A 19,489-nucleotide genomic window follows, 5' to 3' on the forward strand; every position below is an offset into this window, starting at 1 on the left:
GGATTTTAATGAATATGGACTGATTTACAAACATCACTAACAATGTCTTGTTGATTCTTTGGTGGCGACAAAGACAATTTGACCTGCTGATGTTTTGATTTAAATTTGATGTCGTGAAATTGATTTTATTAAAAAAAAATCCCACCTTCCATTTTAAATAAAAGTACTGGCATAATTGCTATGTAACCTTTATTCCTGTCCTTTTTGAAGTCTTGGTTGCATAAACGCTGTTTACAGTAAAGATTTCTTTCTTGCTTGCTTGCTTGCTTGCTTGCTTGCTTGATTTCTTTTTTTTCTTTCTTTCTCTCTGTCTTTCTTTCTTTCTTTCCTTTTCTCTTTCTCTCTGTCTTCCTCCCCTCTGTAGTGGAGCATCAGGAAGCAGCAGTGAATCCGAGAGCAGTTCAGAGTCGGACACAGACGAATCAGAGAGCAGCTCCAGTGACAGCGAGTATAATCAGGCCTCCCGCACACACACTCCAGAGGTGAGATGACAAGTGTTACTCTGTAAACACACAGTGAACAACATGAGTTCATGGATAAAATGTATGGGATGGACAACTGAGCTAATTAGTTTCATGTGAAGAAACAAGCAAATGTTAATATTTGTGGGAGAAACAGCTGTGTAGCAAATGTCAACATTCCCAATATAATTATGATATTTGGAATTATATATTCAGGAATATGTGTGAAAAATTAGTCGGGAAGATATCGGAGTTATTGTGCCGTGTGTACAGATAATACTGTATTATAATGCTGGTTGCTAGTTCCTATTTTTATGAAAGGCAGAGGTAACATTAGCTTTGTTACAGGAATCTCAATCATTAAGCAATCATTCAATTACTGGCATTAGAAGATACTGACAATATCATGTTTGTCTCCAGCTCTGACGATTGCCTCCAATTTTGTTTATATTTCATAGAGACAGATGGACTTTCATGTGTTTCTTCACCACTATTCACTCAACAGTGTGTCTGACTGTGGTTGTACATTAAACAGTCTCTTCTCACGGTCTCTGGTTGGTGTTCTGAAAGTCATAAAGCTCCAACTGCACAGGGATGAATTATAGCATTATTTATCACATTATTTTAAGGGCTTAACGCCACCTGATTTCATAAGCTGACGCAGTCATACACACAGAGGGAAGGAGAGAGAGAGACATGCAGATAAAAAGACAGACAAGCATGTGGTAGCATGTAACACATTTAAAGAAACCATCAAAACAAAAATGAACACTTAAAGGATTTATGATGTCAAGACAGAATACACGTTAAAGTGTCAAAGTATAAAGTATAAAATATATCTGGAACTTCCTTTGAGTTTTCAGGTTAAATTCAAATTTGCATCGACACTTTAGAAATAACCATTCCAATAAAACTGAGCTATTGTTTCTGAAATATTTAATAACTTATAGGTTGTGTTTTCCCCTGCAGCCTGAACCCCCCTCAGCCAACAAGTGGCAGCTGGACAGCTGGTTGAATAAGGTCCAAGCTCAAACCAAACCCCTGGTTCCCCCACAACAAGAACATGGCACAGGTTGGTATAGACAGTAGTACAGACCATATAACACTTTACATGTGACCAGAAATGTATATTCAGCAGAGAATTAATAAAAAGTTTCTTATCATTGACCAAACATTGACTCTTGCCCGCCATGTTTATGCATTTATGACGTCAATTGTTGTCAATTTTCCATACTTTGCACCATTTCTGCTGTCCTAAAATGTCACACAAACGTCACAACTCAGCAACTCGGGTATAATTGAAATTTCCCAATTTCCCACTCATAATTATGACTTTGGAGGGCCGTTCATGTGCTCGTAACACGAAAATACTATAAATACAATATTTCCGTGTAGCACATTCAGCAGCATTATTCTGGTCTGATTCTCCTCTGCCCAGGCTCTATCACCCAGGGTCCTGGGACTTTCTCTCCAGGGAGTGAGGCACCAGGAGTTGGTCCAGCTGCCAAGGCCAAGCCCTGCGGATCCAACAGCACCCCTGTCCCAGCTGCACCAACGGTGGAACACAAGGACACGAGGGGAGCCTTTTGGTAGGAGCTACAAGTGTTTTTGTGTGAAAATGTGCCAATGTAACTTTTCAGATGTCATCTGTTGAATGAATTAATGAATGAATGACACACTGACAGATGGATGAACAAACTGTAGGCAACAACTGACAAAAATATGTCTCTAGCCATAAAAGAAAAATCAAATCTTGCTTTCCGCAGCCCTGGCAGAGAGAAGGCCAAGGCCAAGCTCAGCCAGAAGGCCTCGGGGGAGAGCCAGAGATCAAAGATGAGGATGTCACCGGGCCTGTTGTCAGGGCCCGAGGTCACAACCCCGAGGAGGAACACCACGGGGAAGAAACAGCCCAGACGGACAGAGAGGTCAAACAGTGTGGAGGATAATCAGAGCCAGACATGGAGCAGAACAAACCAGCATAGGTAAGGACAAGAGGACAAGACCCCTCCTTTATATTTTCGCTAAGCTGTATGTGTACATACAGTCACACCTAGGACTACACCATCAGTATGTATTGCATCACAAAAGTATGACTTACTTATCATTTATTTATTTATGATTTATTTTGCTAATTGAGCTGTTTATCTAAGATGGAGCTACAAATTCAGGATACTTTCTTAATTTTATTTAATGTTCATAACAGTTTCCCCTATATGAGGGGTATATATTATCAAAGAGCCACATTTCAACATATTCTCTACTTTGGTCTTATCTTTATCAGACTAATAGCCTTAACAAATCAACACCGTCAAGATTTTGAAGAAATTATTTATATTATATAATTTAAAAAATAATGGCCCCAGGATACTTCACTGGGGGATGCCATAAGTTATGGATTTAAGACTAGAAAGCCTCCTAATCAAATTTTCAAGTGTCTTTTTGATGGTTGATTCAATGAAACCTACTGCTCTTAGCTTATACAGCGGACTACCCTGTTCTATGGTAAGGATCTCTCTTGTGTCTGCGTGCAATTCAGTGAATGAGCAGTCAAATCATGTCATGTTGATATAAATCTTAATTAAGTGCAAATTCAGTGTTTGGCTATTGTGATGGATTGAGTAGAACAAAAACATTGCAACAATTTCCTTCTTGGTTGGTACTCATATGTTATAACTTACATATTAGTTGTTACTGATGAAAGTATTACAGTTACTTTCAAGGCAAGAATGTCACTTAGTGTGGAGAGCTTACAGAGGCTCCAGTGGATCCCAGAGCTTTTTGGCAGCTAGCCACTGAACACTGTCACTCCCACATCTGCTGTGAAAAATGCTCAGATTGAGTAGATGTCGTGCCAAAGTGGCTGCTCAGCTTGATGTTAGACTAATTGAAAGAAAAACACAGACTTTCTAGCTTTGTTTCCTTATTCATTTCTCCTTCAACCACTTCTTCACTTCCCCTCTCCATTTTTAAGCTTTCCACATCCAAACAAGTTCAGCTGAATGCATGCTGTTTTCAATTATTTCATGCTGTCTTATATTTTTTTCCATTTTGACACACATTCACCCCCTGCAGCTGGCCAAGGCAAGCATTATCCTCCACTGTTTGTCAGTGTAATACTGCATGACAACAGCAGTGCCTTGCTCAAGGGTGAATCTAATTCGGATTGTGACGCTTCCTCCTATTGTGTGGTTTTTTTTCCCCCCACTGTAGCCCCGCAGCGAGGGAGAAGGACCTGTTGCCTCCCCCCTCCCTGGAGCTTCAGAACCCCCCAAGGCCGCGAAGCAAACCCCCCAGTGGGAAAACAGCCCCCAGGAAAGAACCTCGCAGTGCTACCAACTCAAACAACAACACAGTAACTCCACCAGCGGCGCTACAGCAAACCCCCGTGCCAATCCCTGCTGTCACTGTAAACCAGGTTAGTGTCTGGGAGTGGATTACACATGTGTGTTTGTAGGCTTCCTAGGGAGTTTCTCTGCATTTCTTCTATCTTTCCAGTGTTGGTCTTAAAGGGATAATTTGCAGATATTCAACCAGCTTTGTATCATAACACTTAGGCTTGTGCTGTAAAGAAAATGTTCAAAGTGGTTTGATATTGAGCCAAACACCAGACCAGACCAGTTTACCAAATTTTACCAGGTGTCCCACTTGACTAAGCAGCAGCAACTCAGTGGAACATACTGACACCATGTCCCAACAGAAAAGAAGTGTTTAACTATCACGTAGCAATGCGTAGCACCGGAGCTCTGTATCCACACTAAATACATTAAATATGCTCCTCTGTCACTCAATGTAAACAGACTACGTAGCTATCAGCTGTGCACTCGAGATCAGACCAGAGGCATTAACATTTAAAAGATGGGTGAGTAACCTACTTGTTGTCTTCTTAAGTTTGTAACATTAATTTCTAAATCAGAAAATACACATTTTATTTTGTGATATTTACAAGAAATGATAAGCAATATGTAGCAGCAACAACCCAATGTTAGTTTTTAGAGATTGTCTTTTACCTCAGCAGAAACATTCAGTTTCCCAGAGATCCAGCCAGCTAACAATGTATTCAGGTTCTTGTAGTGAAATATGTAGATTTTGTCAAAATATTTCCTCATTTCAACTTCATGAATCAACTTGTGCTTTTCCTCTTCGGTGCTTTCAAAGCGAGCAACAAATATAAACAGAAACATAGTGTCCTACAGAAGTTCATCTCACAACAGTGCTTGCAGCCAGTAAGAACAGCTCTTTTAATTGGTTTCAAATCCAGAATGTTTCCATTTCGGCAAAGTCTTTTTAAGAGAATAACTCTGCTCCTTTTATCAGCCCAAAAAGTAAACAAACACAGCTCTTTCATATATACAACCTGTGTGATACCAGTTGCTCCATTAGTGAGTTTACAAACATGATATTATATAAATCATGCTGTCATATTTTTTATTACTAATGCAGTGATTTGGATTTAGCACTGTGACTTAGGTTTCTTTTGAAATTGCCAGAACATGAGGTGACATAATGACATATGTGGGTTCAGCTAGTTTGCATAAACTAAACTGGTTTAAGCTCGTACACAGTACCAAACTGGTAAAACTGGAATGATGCGACTCTAATAATGTGTGTAGTATGTGTAAATAAAATAGTATAAAACTGCCTCTATCTTACCAGCGCCCAGATCTTGCTGGTTTTAGGGCTGTTGGTGATGCAGATTGTACTTCCTCAGTTTTGTACACCAATCACCATGGACACAAAAATGTATAGAAGCAGATTGGGAGAGACCTGCCTTTCTTTATCTTTTTCTTTCAAACCAAGAGTACACTCAGATGAATCAGCTGATCAAATAAATATAAACCAAGATTCTGTCACTGGATTACCTCCAATTTTTTTCAGAAAAATATTTTTCAGTGCACTGTTTGGCCGTAACACAAGATTTTGTGAACAGGATTTGGGCACCATACTGTTTCCTGTATTGTGAAAATGGAGGCTAAAAAAACTTAGATCAAACTGTTAAAGGAGTTCTGTTCAAATACAAACCAATATTCTGTTAGCGAGTTGCCTTTTTCTTGCTTCAGATGTGAAAGAAACATGGTTCAGCTTGCTGTTTACCTGTAAGTCAAGATTGTTTGTTACAGCCTGGCTGACATATTGTTTCAGGGCGTTAATACCAACTCACATTACATTACCCACCTGGTGTGACATAGTGCATTCTAGTAGTTGTAGGTTTTCTACCTCTTTCTACCTAATTTATGAAAAGAACATCTTTCCAGCAGTGAAATACTTCTGAAATGTTTGCTCATAATAATATCTCAAAGTAAATCCAGTTAATATTTATGACTGCTAGAATATTAATCCAACAATCCCTGTCTTATTCAGAAGACTTTCTCAAGGAAGAAGTGCGTGACACAAGCAGGCTTGAGCTATATCTATTTTTTCTCACCTTCCTGATATTTCAAAATGGTTTATGGTATTTGATGGTATTTGTGTAAAAGAGATGAGAAGGTAAAAGTCATTGTGGTGCAATGACTACTATACTATAATACTGTGATACCCTTACCCTTCACTTATCAACATCTGAAATATGTTAAGAGACAGTTTAAAACCCAAGTTCTGCCAAATGTAACACCATCTGTGTATCATGTAATGATCATCTCACCCTTATTGTCTCTGGATGATTTGTCAGAGCCATAAAATTCCACAGGATAAAAGCTGTATTATTACGTGACTATTATGACTCAACACTGACTGGTTTTTATCGAAATATGGGAAGTAAGAGAGGGAGTCAAAGAGATAGAACTGAATTATCAACCATCATCCTGAACCTATAATGAGTGAACACTCTGTGGTTTTATGAAGATTGGGTAGTTTCAAGGAGAAAGAAAGGAAGGATAGAAGGAAGAAAGGAAAGAAAGAAAAACATTTGCTGTAAACAGACTTCATGTGACCAAGACTTTAAAAAGGAGAGGAATAAAGGGAGTGGAAGGTGGTACTTTTCTTAATAAAATGAATTTCATGACACCAAATTCAAATCAAAACATCAGCAGGTCAAATTGTCTTTGTCGCCACCAAAGAATTAACAAAATATTGTTAGTGATGTTTGTAAATGAGTCCATATTCATTAAAATCCTTGTAAATGTTGACCTTCTGTAAACAAGAGAAAAATCCAGTGAAGTGAAGTTAACATACGAAAAAGATGAATTTACATGCTCATCTTTGAAAGAACATTTCAAATTTATTTCAGGTTGTGCCACGTTTTGATCATTTTTGATCTTTGTGACACCTGTGCTTCACATCATTATAGTTATTTGCTTTGAAACAAGGTTCTTCAGCAAATCAGTTAACAAATAAACAAAGAATAGTGGGATGAATAGAAACTGCATTTTGACATCAACAACTAGAAAACAGCAGCTTATTTCTCCAAAATTGACTATCGTGAAGCTGACCAGAGAGCGATGTGCTGCTAACATCTGTCAGCTCCTCAGCAGCAGTCTGAGGTCTGTCATAAATCACAGCTCCAAACTTTGATTCATTCTCACACTACATGTGATGAATCATTTAATGGCTACTTAGCAGCTTATCAGCAAGACAAAATAATAATTCTACACACTACGAGGCTTTAGCTCAACTATTGTGTGTGATCTTAAAGGTGCATTATTTGAGGTTAGAAAGGAAAAGCATGCTGAATATTGATGTAATTTTTTGCAGTTAAGGGTTGTAATTTTACATCCATTGTATCATGGCCATATAAAGGTGCATTACATAATCTGCTGGCTACAATAATCTACAGTAAGTTTAAACCTGCAGCAGCTAAAAAAAAATCCCCCGTTGTGCCCAAAGCTAACCTCAAAATCAAGTGCAGTGCTAACATCTGCAACCTGTGCTGTGGGTGCTGTCACGACACTTGATCCGCTGCCAGCCTTCACTGCGCAGAACAGCTTGCAGGACAGCTAATGTCAGTGAGAAGAGAGGAACTTTCCAGAAAATGTTGCTAAAGACTTCTGCAAGAAGAAAGGAAAATCTTTTGCCAGCAGTGTGAAGACGCACTATACAGGGGACAGTTTCTTCTTTTCTTTTTTAACAAAACACAACATGGCGTTTATTGCAAATGGATTTTGCAGATGGCAACATGCATTGGAAGCATTCCAAAAGTTTGAGAAAACTGCCTGGTGTCTGCCAAGCGAGTGGGTTTTGCTTCAGATGGGGAACATTAGTGGTTTTTTTCTTTGCTGCATCTACCTCTGTAGTTGCTTTCTCATGTTGATGTTGCACGCTCCTTTTGTTTTAAACTACAATCATTGATCATTTCACATCTATTAACAAGCATTCAACATGTGAGGGACAATTTTGATTGGATACAAAACTGTCAGAGATGCAGGTGTGACTCAGCAGAGCTTTCAGGACAACAGACTGAGCAGATGTAGGCTGGTTCTGCTCGCTGGCTCTTATCATTCACACAAGAATAATGTCAGGGTGTTGAATTGATGATGCACAAAGAGCTTTGAGACATATTCTTCACTCACAGGATAAGGATGGGTGTTATTTTATGTTATCCTCATTACCAATGAATCTACCCTACTAACAAGTAACAAGTACAATAAGTCTGTGTAGCCGAGGCCTGATGTATCTGATTCTTCTGTGCAATAGAAGTTGAAAAACCCCTATTAAAGTGCTGTATTTTATTTTGACAATAATTTTACTGCTGTAAATGCTCACTGTTGTAAATATGATATAAGGTGGTAGGCAGATCCCTCAAAAATACAAAAACAAAACAAACAGCGGAATGTGAATAAACACCTTCCTCCTGCAGTTCTCCCCTCTCTGTCTGTAGCCCCTCCCACCAGATGACCACAGGCATATGCACATTCTTCATACCCAGTGTTTCCCATGCACTTATTTATTTAATCTTATTTCATTGTAGAGCTATATCTCTGTTTATCAGACCGCAAATGAGACAAGACTTAGTTAGCTAGCCATCCCACAATCCCTCCGCTTCACTCCTCACCACTTTGGACTGCTTCTCAGGGAGGAGAGCAGACAGCAGATGTAGAGACAGACCTTTAGCTTCAACTTTAAATTTGGCCTGTACCATCTAAAGACCTTGACATCTAAAAGCTTGCGTCTTTGTCACATCGTGTGACCATGTTGAGGCCTCAAACTTCCATGTTTCACCATGAAAAAGGGAAGTGGTTTATAACTCGGGATGTAACGATTAACTTAACTCACGATTCGATACAATTTATTTTGAAATATAATATGAGATTATAGACAAACTATGACTGAAAAATATTCTATTAATTATTCTAAACAAACACTATACAAAATACTGCATTTTCTCTTCTTTTCTGTATAAAATTAAAGAATCCCTTTTTATTTCTGAAGGAGTGTATAAATGCAAAACACAAACTATGCAATGAATACATTTCTGGACATTCACAATGCTAGGCAGAGAGGGCAAGTTTGAAGAACTAAGCTGGCCATTTCCAACTCGTGGGTGATACAATGGGCACACTCTTTGGCTCTTGTACTCGTTTGAGCGAGCAGGGCTACAAATGCACTTGTCAGTGAGGCTTGGCCATGTAGTCGTCGTTAAGGAGTAACGTCTGTAGGCGGGGTGGACCGGAGCTCCTCACTATAATACCGGCTCACACGCTGCATCATGTTAGTTGTTCTATTTGTGTAGTTAAATACTCTCTTGCAATATTTGCAGACTGTTTTTTCTGTTATCTTCTCGCCTTTGTCGTGGAGCCTTTGCTTCGTCTTATTTACGTTGGCGAGCTGTCTGTTGTCTCGGACATGACGTAGGATGTTGAACACATAGTGATGTGACACATCAAGCAAGCAAAGTCAAAAGTAGATTATCCCCTCTGCTGTTCAAAATGAGTATCGTGGTTCATTTTTCATCTCACTGTTTTAAATCTTTTTAATTTTTATTGATTTTTAACTGTCTCGTGATGCATTGTTACAACCCGATTTATAACACTCAGGTATATGAACCAAACCAAACTTCACATCCTGAACACATATACATGCCCATTGTTGCTTATAGTCACAGCGCCACCTACTGGCAACAGGAAATTTAAAGGAAATATCTTGCTCCAGAGTCCAAACTCTCTGTGCTTATCAGACTTTCACAGAAATAAACCAATTCAGCCGTCATCCTGCCAGTAGCCCAAACTGTACAAGGGCCAGTTCATCGTAGGGTCTAACCTGTGTAACAGCAGCAACAGAAAGTTTGCTTATGTGGCAGGAAGTGGAGGCTATCCGGTCCTCTGGCACTGGGGTTTGCTCTGGCTGGATTTGGGTTACTGCTGACAGGGGGTCTGTCTCCAGAGCTGCTGTCTGCTTTCTAAGGATGAACTGTCTGTAGCAGCAAGGAGTGAGGTGAAGGACACACTGTGATCTGAGGCTCTAGCTGATTTTAGCTTCATAAATGTGAACTTGGAGCTGCAGCTGTGAGCCTTTGATTCCAGTTTGCAAAAGGCTAAACTGTTAACATCATTTTCTTTCCATCTGGGAAACTCTTTACCAATATTTATATGTTTTTTTTGTCTGTATATTGTCAGTTTTAGATTTGTCTCTTTTGGACGCTCTTTTGAAAAATATCTTTTCCTTTTTTGGGTTGCTTTCATCACCAATGCTAGAATAGCAATATTCTTTGCAAGTTTCTTAACTACTGAGTGAAGCTTTCACTAAATAAACATCAAAGAGCCAGAAGCCAGGAGAGAGGTCTCTGAAATGACCTGTGATTGGCAAAAGTCTGCTGTCATGGTCTAGATTTTCTAAAGCCTGAAAACAGAGCCAAAGGGAGGTGCACTTGAATTGCAATACCCTCAACATTTTATAATAGGATTTTTGCTTAATATCACTAAAATAAAACTGCCTACCCCAGCTATAATCTGCATCTGAAAATACTCCCCAACAAATGTATTATATCCTTTTTTTTAAGCATTGATTGTCCAAAAAAAACAAAACAACCTGCAATACCTAGCTGCTTCAGGAAATTACAGAAAAAGCCTTTTTATTTTACGAATTTAAAAGATGTTTGGTATTTTCATGGATTTTTTTGACACAGTGGAAAAAATTCTGATTATGATTCCTTATTAAACAGCCATTCTTTACTTTGAGAGTTTGCAGAGCTGAAAGGTCACTGCAAGTAGTCAGCAATATGTTGCTGTTTTTAGAAAAGGCATCAATTATTCACTTTTTCAGTTTTAGTCTAACTCTAGACTTCACCAGTGAGGGGACTAAAAAACCTTCATAGTGTTGACAATGTGGTAATCAAGGCTGAATTTTATCGCTGCCATTAGTGAGGAGAAACTTTGAGTGGCCTCTGAATGATCTTTGATAAACATTCTTTTTTTGGAGAACTGCCTTTAAATCTGAGAAAGAATTCAAAATGAGAAATGTGAAATACATCTTTTAATTTGCATGTGACACATCAGCTGCCTGTGCTCAGTTGTGTGACTGGTGTGCAGCGAATATTCATGACATACAAAATAATACAGTCAAACATGTTTCATTTCACTTCACAGACTAATAGAACAATCTGTAGAACGAAATTAAATGAAAGGGAAAATACTGCAACAGTCAAAAACATAAATATTGAATAGAACATTATAACAAAAATATGAAAAATATAAAAAACATAGCACAACAGAATGTACATAGAGGTGTTCCAGCTGTTATGTTAGGATTTATATTAGCATGGTCCTATAGTCTACTGATTAATTATGCGTGGTATTTAAATATGAATATGCATATGTTCTAATATGACTAGAAACAATTTAATGTGTTATTTAAAAACACATCATGGGAATGGAATGGGACAGGAGTCATTCTTCTGGGATTAGGTTAGGACAGATTTTTTTTTTCTACTCAAGTCATGAGCTTGGGACAGGACAGGAGTGAAAATTCAATCCCATGTTACCCTCTCGTGTGCAGTAACTGTATGTAAATTTTGTCGCGTTACATCAAAACACCCTTGACTTTAGATTTATTTATTTGTTTATGTTATGTCTCAGAGCTCACTCCCTTTTCTCATTTTTGCAAGCAGGAAAAAAGGAAACACAGAGGTCCCAGCACCAAAATCACGCCCAAGTCCAGAGAATTCATCGAAACCGAGTCCTCCTCTTCCTCCTCTGAATGCCAGTCAGATTCGGAGGAAGCCATCAAGATCCCCACCATGCCCCCTCAGACCACGCGCTCCGCGATCAACACACAGACTCTGTCCAACACACACATGCACACGCCTGTCCTCCCATGCCTCGGCTCCGCTGCAAGCGTGGGGACATTTGGAGGGAAGGGACTTCGAGTTAAAGACAGTAGCAATGTGACCACTAACGGTAGCAGCAGTAGTAATAGTAGCATCAGCAGTGGTAGTAATGCCAGCAGTAGTAGCTGTAACTCCCTCAGCATCAGTAACATCAGTGGTTCATTCGGCACTTCTGTTCCTGATCCTGGAGGGTTAGGAGGACAGTGCAAAGACCCAGAGTCCATGTCACCACCCTCCAGCCTGGGGCACGAGATCGCTCTGTCCCCCTTGAGGGAATACCAAGAGATCCAGAATTTATGGGTGAAAATTGACCTGAGTTTGCTCAGCAGAGTGCCTGGCCAGGTTTTGGGGGAAAGATCTAGAGTGGGTATTACAGAAAGGGACGGAAGTGAAGGAATAGACAGAGAGAGACAAGCGGAGAGGGAGAGGATCGGGGTGACCGAGAGAGAAAGACAGAAGCAGGCTGAAAGAGAGTGGCCGGGACTCAGAGAGAGGCAGAAGGTACCTAAAGGGGAGAAACAGGAAGAGGAGAATGAGCGATTAGTGCAGGACAGAGAGAGGCAAGGTGACAGATTAACAGAGAGAGAGAGGCAGATGGACAGAGAGGACAGAGAAAGATTGGGGCTCGGGGAGAGGGAAAGGACGATGGGGAGAGACAGAGAGAAGGTGTGCCAAGGTCTGGGGGTCCTGGATAACCCCCCTGTGCAAGAGCATAGTAATCCCAGGCTGGCAGGGAGGACGGAGAGAGGAGAGAGCGGAGGCAAACACAGGAGACAGGCGACTGGAAACTTGGTGGTCCCGACAGAGAAACACACCAGCAAGAGCAAGAGGAAACACAAGGTGTGGTACCCAATTGTCTCTGCTGTAGTTCCTAAACATTCGCTCTGATTTTACTCTGAACCTCCCAATCTGTGTCCCGCTTTCTCTCAAATTCAGATACTGTACTTAGATATTGCATGTTTTCTGTCCTCTATAATCCAGTCGGACCACAGTGAGTCATCAGTCAACAGCAATAAGAAGCTGCGATTGGACAAAGACTGTCAGCTCCTCCCACCCTGCATCTCTCCAATACACAACCACAAGAACAGCTCCGCGGGGTGAGTGTTAACTTACATTTTACACAGGTTGTGTTTGTTTACATAAACAAGACATGACACAGTTAGATAATGTGGCAACATTTTGGAAGCTCACAGAGGTGAGCTACAAAACATAGATGAGGCAACATGTAAACTCTGCGGATTGTGGTGCCTCGTCTCTCTCTGACTCTTCTTGTCATTTAGTGTTTGTAGAGTGAAGGTAGAAGCCCTAAAACATGGAAGATTGGTTAACATTTTAGTACCTTTGGTTTCCTCGTCTCGAGATCAACAGGGTTTTTTAAATGCATTTCCGGTAGGATGTATCGGAAACGTCTGTTTGCCACAGAGCTTATTTTCTGCAATAACCCTAGCAAGGAACCACGACAATGTAAACTTTCAGGGTTGGCCTTCAAAAAACAAAAAACACATCATCCCTGCAGCATATTGGCGGTTAACAAACCAACTTGGGGTACATTACTGCCATCAAGTGGACAAGAGTTCTACGCTTCATTCATGGCATCTCAGGCCACGTTTACAAGGAAACAATCATTTTTAAAAAAGTTTCGTGTTTTGAAAACAAATGCTGTGCGCACAAATCTGCAAAAATGACTAAAACTGTTGTGGTATGCATGCCAGACCAGTAGTTGGCGGTGTGATTTTGTAATGAAACAAAAGACGCATGCACACACACTTCCCTCTACAGAGTGGTGAGCTATAAACAAACAAAGATGGCTAATGCGCGAACATTTGTATATGTATGTATTTGTACCTTCGTCAGCGTAAAGGTGGATTTAGTAGTTGGTGCATGTAAGTAATGCGTCTCCGTTGATCAAAGTGATGGTGGAGTAAATCCACACTTTGCTGGCTGTTACATTACAAGCAAAAACAGCACTCGGGAGTCCGCCATTGTTGTTGTTGTCCACCTATTCTTGCATTGCTATTGACTGAGATCATAATGCGCATGTGCAAAAAAGTCCCCGTTGTCAGAGGAAACTCTGTAGTGCCAGTTTACATGACAATAAAAACAGTGGCGTTCTCAAAAGTTCGCTCTCTGGAACCCATTTTCCAATCTTTCCATTTTCAGGCACGCAAAACGGCGTTGTTATGTAAATGAACAGCCAAAACACAACAATAATGGATTACCAACCACAAAAAAATGAAAAAAAAAACCAAAAAAATGATAGAGAAAAATGTTAAGTATCCAGTCTTAAGTTTAACTTAAAAGTTAAACTTTGCAAAATAACAACAGCAGAGCTTGTGTGGTTAACCTCCTTTTGTAGCAAGTATGGCCAGTAAAGTTTTGCTCTGTCTCCATGGTAACAGTGACTAAGAAAATTGGAGCGCTGTGTTAATGCAACAGTACATGCTAAGTAAGGGCAGCCGTAGTACCTACTGAAAGTAAAAAGAATCAGTATGTGATTTGGCACGCACCCTGCGTTCCACCTGGGGCAGCTGATGAGTCAAGTGCGACACTTCGTGGTGAAATTCAGTATATTAGTCTGGTCCAGTGTTTGGCTGAGTAGTAAACCGGTTTGCACATTTTTACACCAACCCAACTCTCGCTGCATGACACAACAAATGTGAGGACTAAGTAATTCTCAACTTTGCTTTTCCCGTTTTCCCCGAAACACCACATTCTCAGTGACTGGAACAGACACTAGTGGAGGTAATCAGACAAGTTTACTGAGTATTTTTAGTAAGGCTTAACATTTTTAATGTGGTGATGAAGTCACTGTAGAGGTGAGTTCAATCCACAGCGTGACACGGGAATGACAAACTGAATTTCAGATTTCCGTGTGAATTATTAAAAACAGACTAAGCTGACTGTCGCTATAAATAAGCCTCAACGTGACAGCTACAGAGGAAATATTTTTATAGCATCTCAGCGTTATCAAAGAGTGTACAGCTGGGAAAGGTACAAGGGAAAGAGGGGGTGACCTGGACTTGAACCCACGACATGGGTACAGCAGATGTCTCAGAGAGACTGTTTATCATGTAAGAGGTTTTTTATGGAAGCTGTAAAGTGAATAATGTGATCATCCTGCTCACACCCATTCAGCAATTTCTAAACTGTGACTTTTAAGATATCATCAATCTGTTTAAATCAGAGAGGTCGTATTTTGACAACAGATCATGAGAAAAGACATGTTAATGATCACGTTTAATTTTATTTTTCTTTGTTGAGCATTTCAGCACAAATCTTAATCAATGTCATCAATAGTCTTAAAGTCGAATTGAAATCTGAAGTCATCCTTTTTGTGTAAAAACATTGTAAGAGTGTTTTTTAAAAATGTATTATCAATAGGTACTTATCATTAAAAGGAGGAGAAAAGAGACCTTGAAAAAATTTTAGAAATGTCTCTTTTCCTCTCATAACCGTTTTCCACCAAATTAGCTCTGGTTCTTGAACAGCTTCTATTCAGGTTCCTTGGAACTTGGTGATATGTAGAAAACCATCCTGTGTTTCAACCAGTTTTTTATAGAACAACTGTAAAGATTTGTCATCAACAGAGGGTGCTCCACAATGCAGAACAGAAGATGGAAGAAGATGGCACATTATTGACCTATGAGCTGTTGATCTGTTTTTACAGATACTTGTTTTTTTACCAAAAACAAGAATGGTTCAACAACTAATTATAAAAAGATATAGAAGACTATTGCGTGCAAGACTCCATTTTCTCGACCTGTAGAATATGATACACCTACTGATGTTGTCATGGTTCAGATTTCAGTTCAGGACAAACCTGGTGATTTTTGGTTCCAGCTGGGAACCTATACTTTGGGTACCAAAGCAATTTATTTTTTTGTTGAAATGCTCCAAAATTAGATCACAAGTATGCCAAGAGTGAACAAATAATGATAGATATGAGTCTTCTGCACGCCAAAAGGTTGATTGCAATGTTCTGGAAAAAGACTAGCAGGCCAAGTGTTGCATACTGAGTGAGGAAAAAGCTGTTAACCTTTCCTTTGGAGAGAGTGACGTATATTTGAAAAGGGAGGCAGGGTATGTTTGAAAAGGTATGGGGACCGTTGAATTTGTTTGTGAAAGATACAGATATTAGTAGATGGATTATGCATTTAAGATTTATGTTATTTTATTATTAAGTGTCTTGTGTCTGAGAAGTTGTTCTTTGTGACTTATCTTTTTTTTGTTTTTGTTTGTTCTTGTCATTGCTGTTGTTTTTTCTTTGTCTAGTACACTTTCAGTGTGTGCTTTGGTTGACAAGGCACGTATCTACATGTTTGATTTAATACGTATGCATGTGTTGATGCAAGACATTTTAAATAAACATATCATTAAAAAAAAATAAAATGCTCCAAAATTAGGTGTGCTACCTGGGACAGTATTCGTTCCATGTAGGTGTAAAGGGTTAGGGTAAACCTTAATCCTTTGTATTGTCAGCAGCTGGCAGGCTGAGCTCCTGGAGGGGACCAAGAGATAAAGTACACATACTGGTTTTTTAGCTTACAGGTCATGGACAGACGGTTTGTTGTTAGTGGTATTGATAAGTTAGGACCACATCAGCATTTACACAAACTGAAGTGACATCTGCACCAACTTGATGTGCTGTTGAATGTATCTAACCAGCTAATTAGCCATCTAGCATTAGCCTGCAAGCTGAGACTGTCAGTGAGCTTTTTTTGTTGTTTTGTCATAGTACAACAAGCTGCCGTGCTGGACAAGATGAGTGTTGATGTAGGTTGGATAACAAGGAGATTTTAGCAGAAAGAGCTCTTTAAGGCAGTATTTACAAGTCTGTGAATCCTGTTTTGTGTAGCAGATTTTTAGCAAAATTCCAGCAAAAAATGCATAGATGGGGGGTGCTATCATGTATCCAAAACAAACACATGCATTTATCCTGTTTGGTTGCTCGTCTTTCCCCCAAAGAGTGCAAAGGACAAATGATCAAAGGAGAAGAGGAGAAGATAGAACAGCAATCTATCAGTTTTGGTAGGTCTTTAAAAGTAAGAAATCTTCCCATCTGGCCAAGTAACTTTTAAGTCATTGCGAATGTGTTGCAGTAGAACATTTGGCAGATATACTGTGGTCATTTTGTGCGATGGGGCTGTAAATTTCTTAACTTATTATCCCTTTAAAAGAGCTGTGAGAGCTCTCACATGCTCTCCTGCACACACTGGCATCCACTTAAGGATAGACACACACAAATGCACACAAATTAGCATAGTCATGCACACAAACACGCTTGTACACATCAATTATTCTGCACACAGACACAGAAGCACACACACACACATAACTCACGCATTCACACACACACACACACACACACACACACACACACACATAACTCACACATTCACACACACAGCAGCTAATTAGTCTTTGTCTCCCTGGTTTTGTATATTATCACTAATGTCGGGGCCCGGGGCGTTGTTCTGCGAGCTCAGCAACTTTTCTCGCTGCATCAAACCCCCAGAGTTTCCAGGCAGAGGAAAAACATAAAAATATTATCTGTTGTGTTGCAAACAATATGAGTCACAAGAGCAACAATAAGGCAGCTGAGGGAATAATCGTGGATGCTCGAGCAGGGAAGGCAGAATTACAACAATTTTATAAGGAAAATATCATTCAGCAACTGCTAATGAAGTCGCAGCAAGATAGTTAGACACTGTTATCTCAGGAGAAGGGATTTACACGCTGGATGTTTGTGTCAGAGAATGCACTTTTTGTGACATTGTTGATGATATTGAGATGGTTATGAGAAACAAAGTAAAATCAAGAAAAATCATGTATCAGTGTCTCATTATGGTGGAGCAACATAACATGACCAAGGCCAAACCTTTCTAAAATACAAAATAAAAATAAAAAATACACGTAGAAGTTGAACATACTTAAAGGTAGAAAAGTGTAAGAGCCATAAAGGTTTGGAGATGGTAAAAATCAACAGAACAGTAGCAAAGTAGAGTTACAGTGAGATTGCACGATCTTGCTGAGCGCAAAGAGTTAAGTTCACGGAAGTACATTCATGAACATGTTCAATAGCAGGTCAGGGAGGGTTAGGCAGGATTAGTGTTTGCTTGGAGGGTGAGCAGTCAGGGCAGCTTGGAGGATCTGTTTAGGGGTCGCAGTAGGCAGCTTGAAAGATGACTTGGGGCCAGCTCTTTTTAAGAGCAGCAATCAGCTGCGCAGCAGGACCTCAGGAACTCAGGACCCTCAAACTTGGTCTGTGTCTTAAGAGCAAGAGACAACAGCGTCAGGGGGACTCAAGTAAAAAATAATCCAAAATACTAAAATAATAGTTTGTAATCAGCACTCTGCCAGAACCACTGAAGAAAAAAAAAAAACACAGCTCTGTGTGGTAGTACCGAATACCATTTTTGATACCAAGGACAATATTTCAGATTAAGGGAAATATCATTTTCAATTTTCATTAAAGACTAAAAAACAAAGGCTATAAAATGACTACGATTTAAATTTTAAGAGAGAGCAAGAAAGCGCAGCTAGTGCCCATGTGCCAACACATGAAAAAATAAGTATTGAAACCATGTTATGCATTGATGGAAATATATTTCTGACAACACTACCACAGATACACACAATATACACATAGATTCTTGGCTTTGGTACTCCATTTTTATTATTATTTTTTTTTATATTAATGCCTCTGCGCCAGCGATAGCCAAGGCATTTTGTTTTTTGGATTATCTGAAGATGGCCTTGAGGGAGTTTCCTCAAATTTGGCACAAATGTTCACTTGGACTCAAAAATGAACTGAATAGAATCTGGTGGTTAAGAGTCAAAGGTCAAGGTCACAGCGACCTCATAAAACATGTTTTTTGCCATAAATCAAGAACCATCTTGAAACTGTGCTGATTGTGCAGATCTTATGTGTGTGAAGCAAGTTGACTGGTGCGGGGAGCAATGCAACCACATGGTGTTATGTCTAGTTTTAAAGTTTTAACAAGCCAAAGTCTTTGCACATTTGAAATGAAAAAATCAGATTGCTTTGTTTAAGTGCATTATTACATATAATCTGAGAAAGAAACACTATAAGCAGTCAGTGGGAATTGCAGTCCTGCCTCACACCTCTCGTCCCTCGAAGGTGTTAATTGAAACAAGAATCGCACTTTGGTAAAAAGCACAAGTAAGTTAACTAATTAGACCTCATATCCTAAAATACATTAGGAAAAAAGATCATATACAGTTATGATCAATAAATGAAATCTTTCTGCTTTGTCATTCTTGTGTTCGTGTGTGTTTGTGTGTGTGTGTGTGTGTGTGTGTGCTCAGTAGCTCTCTAAACAGGAAGCAGTCTCGACGGCGTGACGACAAATTGCTCCCACCCCTCCTGTCCCCCCTCTCTGATGATCCCCCCCGTAAACGAACCTGCGACAGCAGTTCCTCCCTCAGCCAGGAGGGCGGTGTTGCCGGGAGGCTGCCCTGCTCCTCCTCATCCACTTCCTCATCCTCACACAGACACAGGAGAGGAGAGGGCAAGGCCTCATCCCATGCAAGAAGTGGCAGTGTAAGTTAAAACTATTATTATTTTTTTAGGAGATAGGCCAACTGGTCAGTTTGAACTCTAAATGATAATAAGTTGAACTTTAAGATAATTTGTGTCTCTGAGGTAGATTATTGGCTCTGGTGCTTCTTTGTCCACACTGTTTTGGAGCAATAGAAGACTGGTGGCATTATCTCTTGCAAAATTGAGATGCTCACCTGACACTGACACTGT

General features: G+C 39.7%; 1 protein-coding gene across 1 annotated transcript in view; it reads left to right on the forward strand.

The window, feature by feature from the left end:
- Positions 1 to 19,489, forward strand: part of aff2 (AF4/FMR2 family, member 2) — a 192,820-nt gene that overhangs the window by 151,185 nt on the left and 22,146 nt on the right. The window contains 8 exon segments of the mRNA XM_042493782.1: positions 365 to 482; positions 1,431 to 1,533; positions 1,900 to 2,050; positions 2,228 to 2,443; positions 3,672 to 3,876; positions 11,497 to 12,555; positions 12,697 to 12,812; positions 19,045 to 19,279. Coding sequence (XP_042349716.1) covers positions 365 to 482; positions 1,431 to 1,533; positions 1,900 to 2,050; positions 2,228 to 2,443; positions 3,672 to 3,876; positions 11,497 to 12,555; positions 12,697 to 12,812; positions 19,045 to 19,279 — 2,203 coding nt within the window.

Source organism: Plectropomus leopardus, chromosome 9, assembly GCF_008729295.1.
Source record: "Plectropomus leopardus isolate mb chromosome 9, YSFRI_Pleo_2.0, whole genome shotgun sequence".
In the NCBI taxonomy this organism is placed as follows: Eukaryota; Metazoa; Chordata; class Actinopteri; order Perciformes; family Serranidae; genus Plectropomus; species Plectropomus leopardus.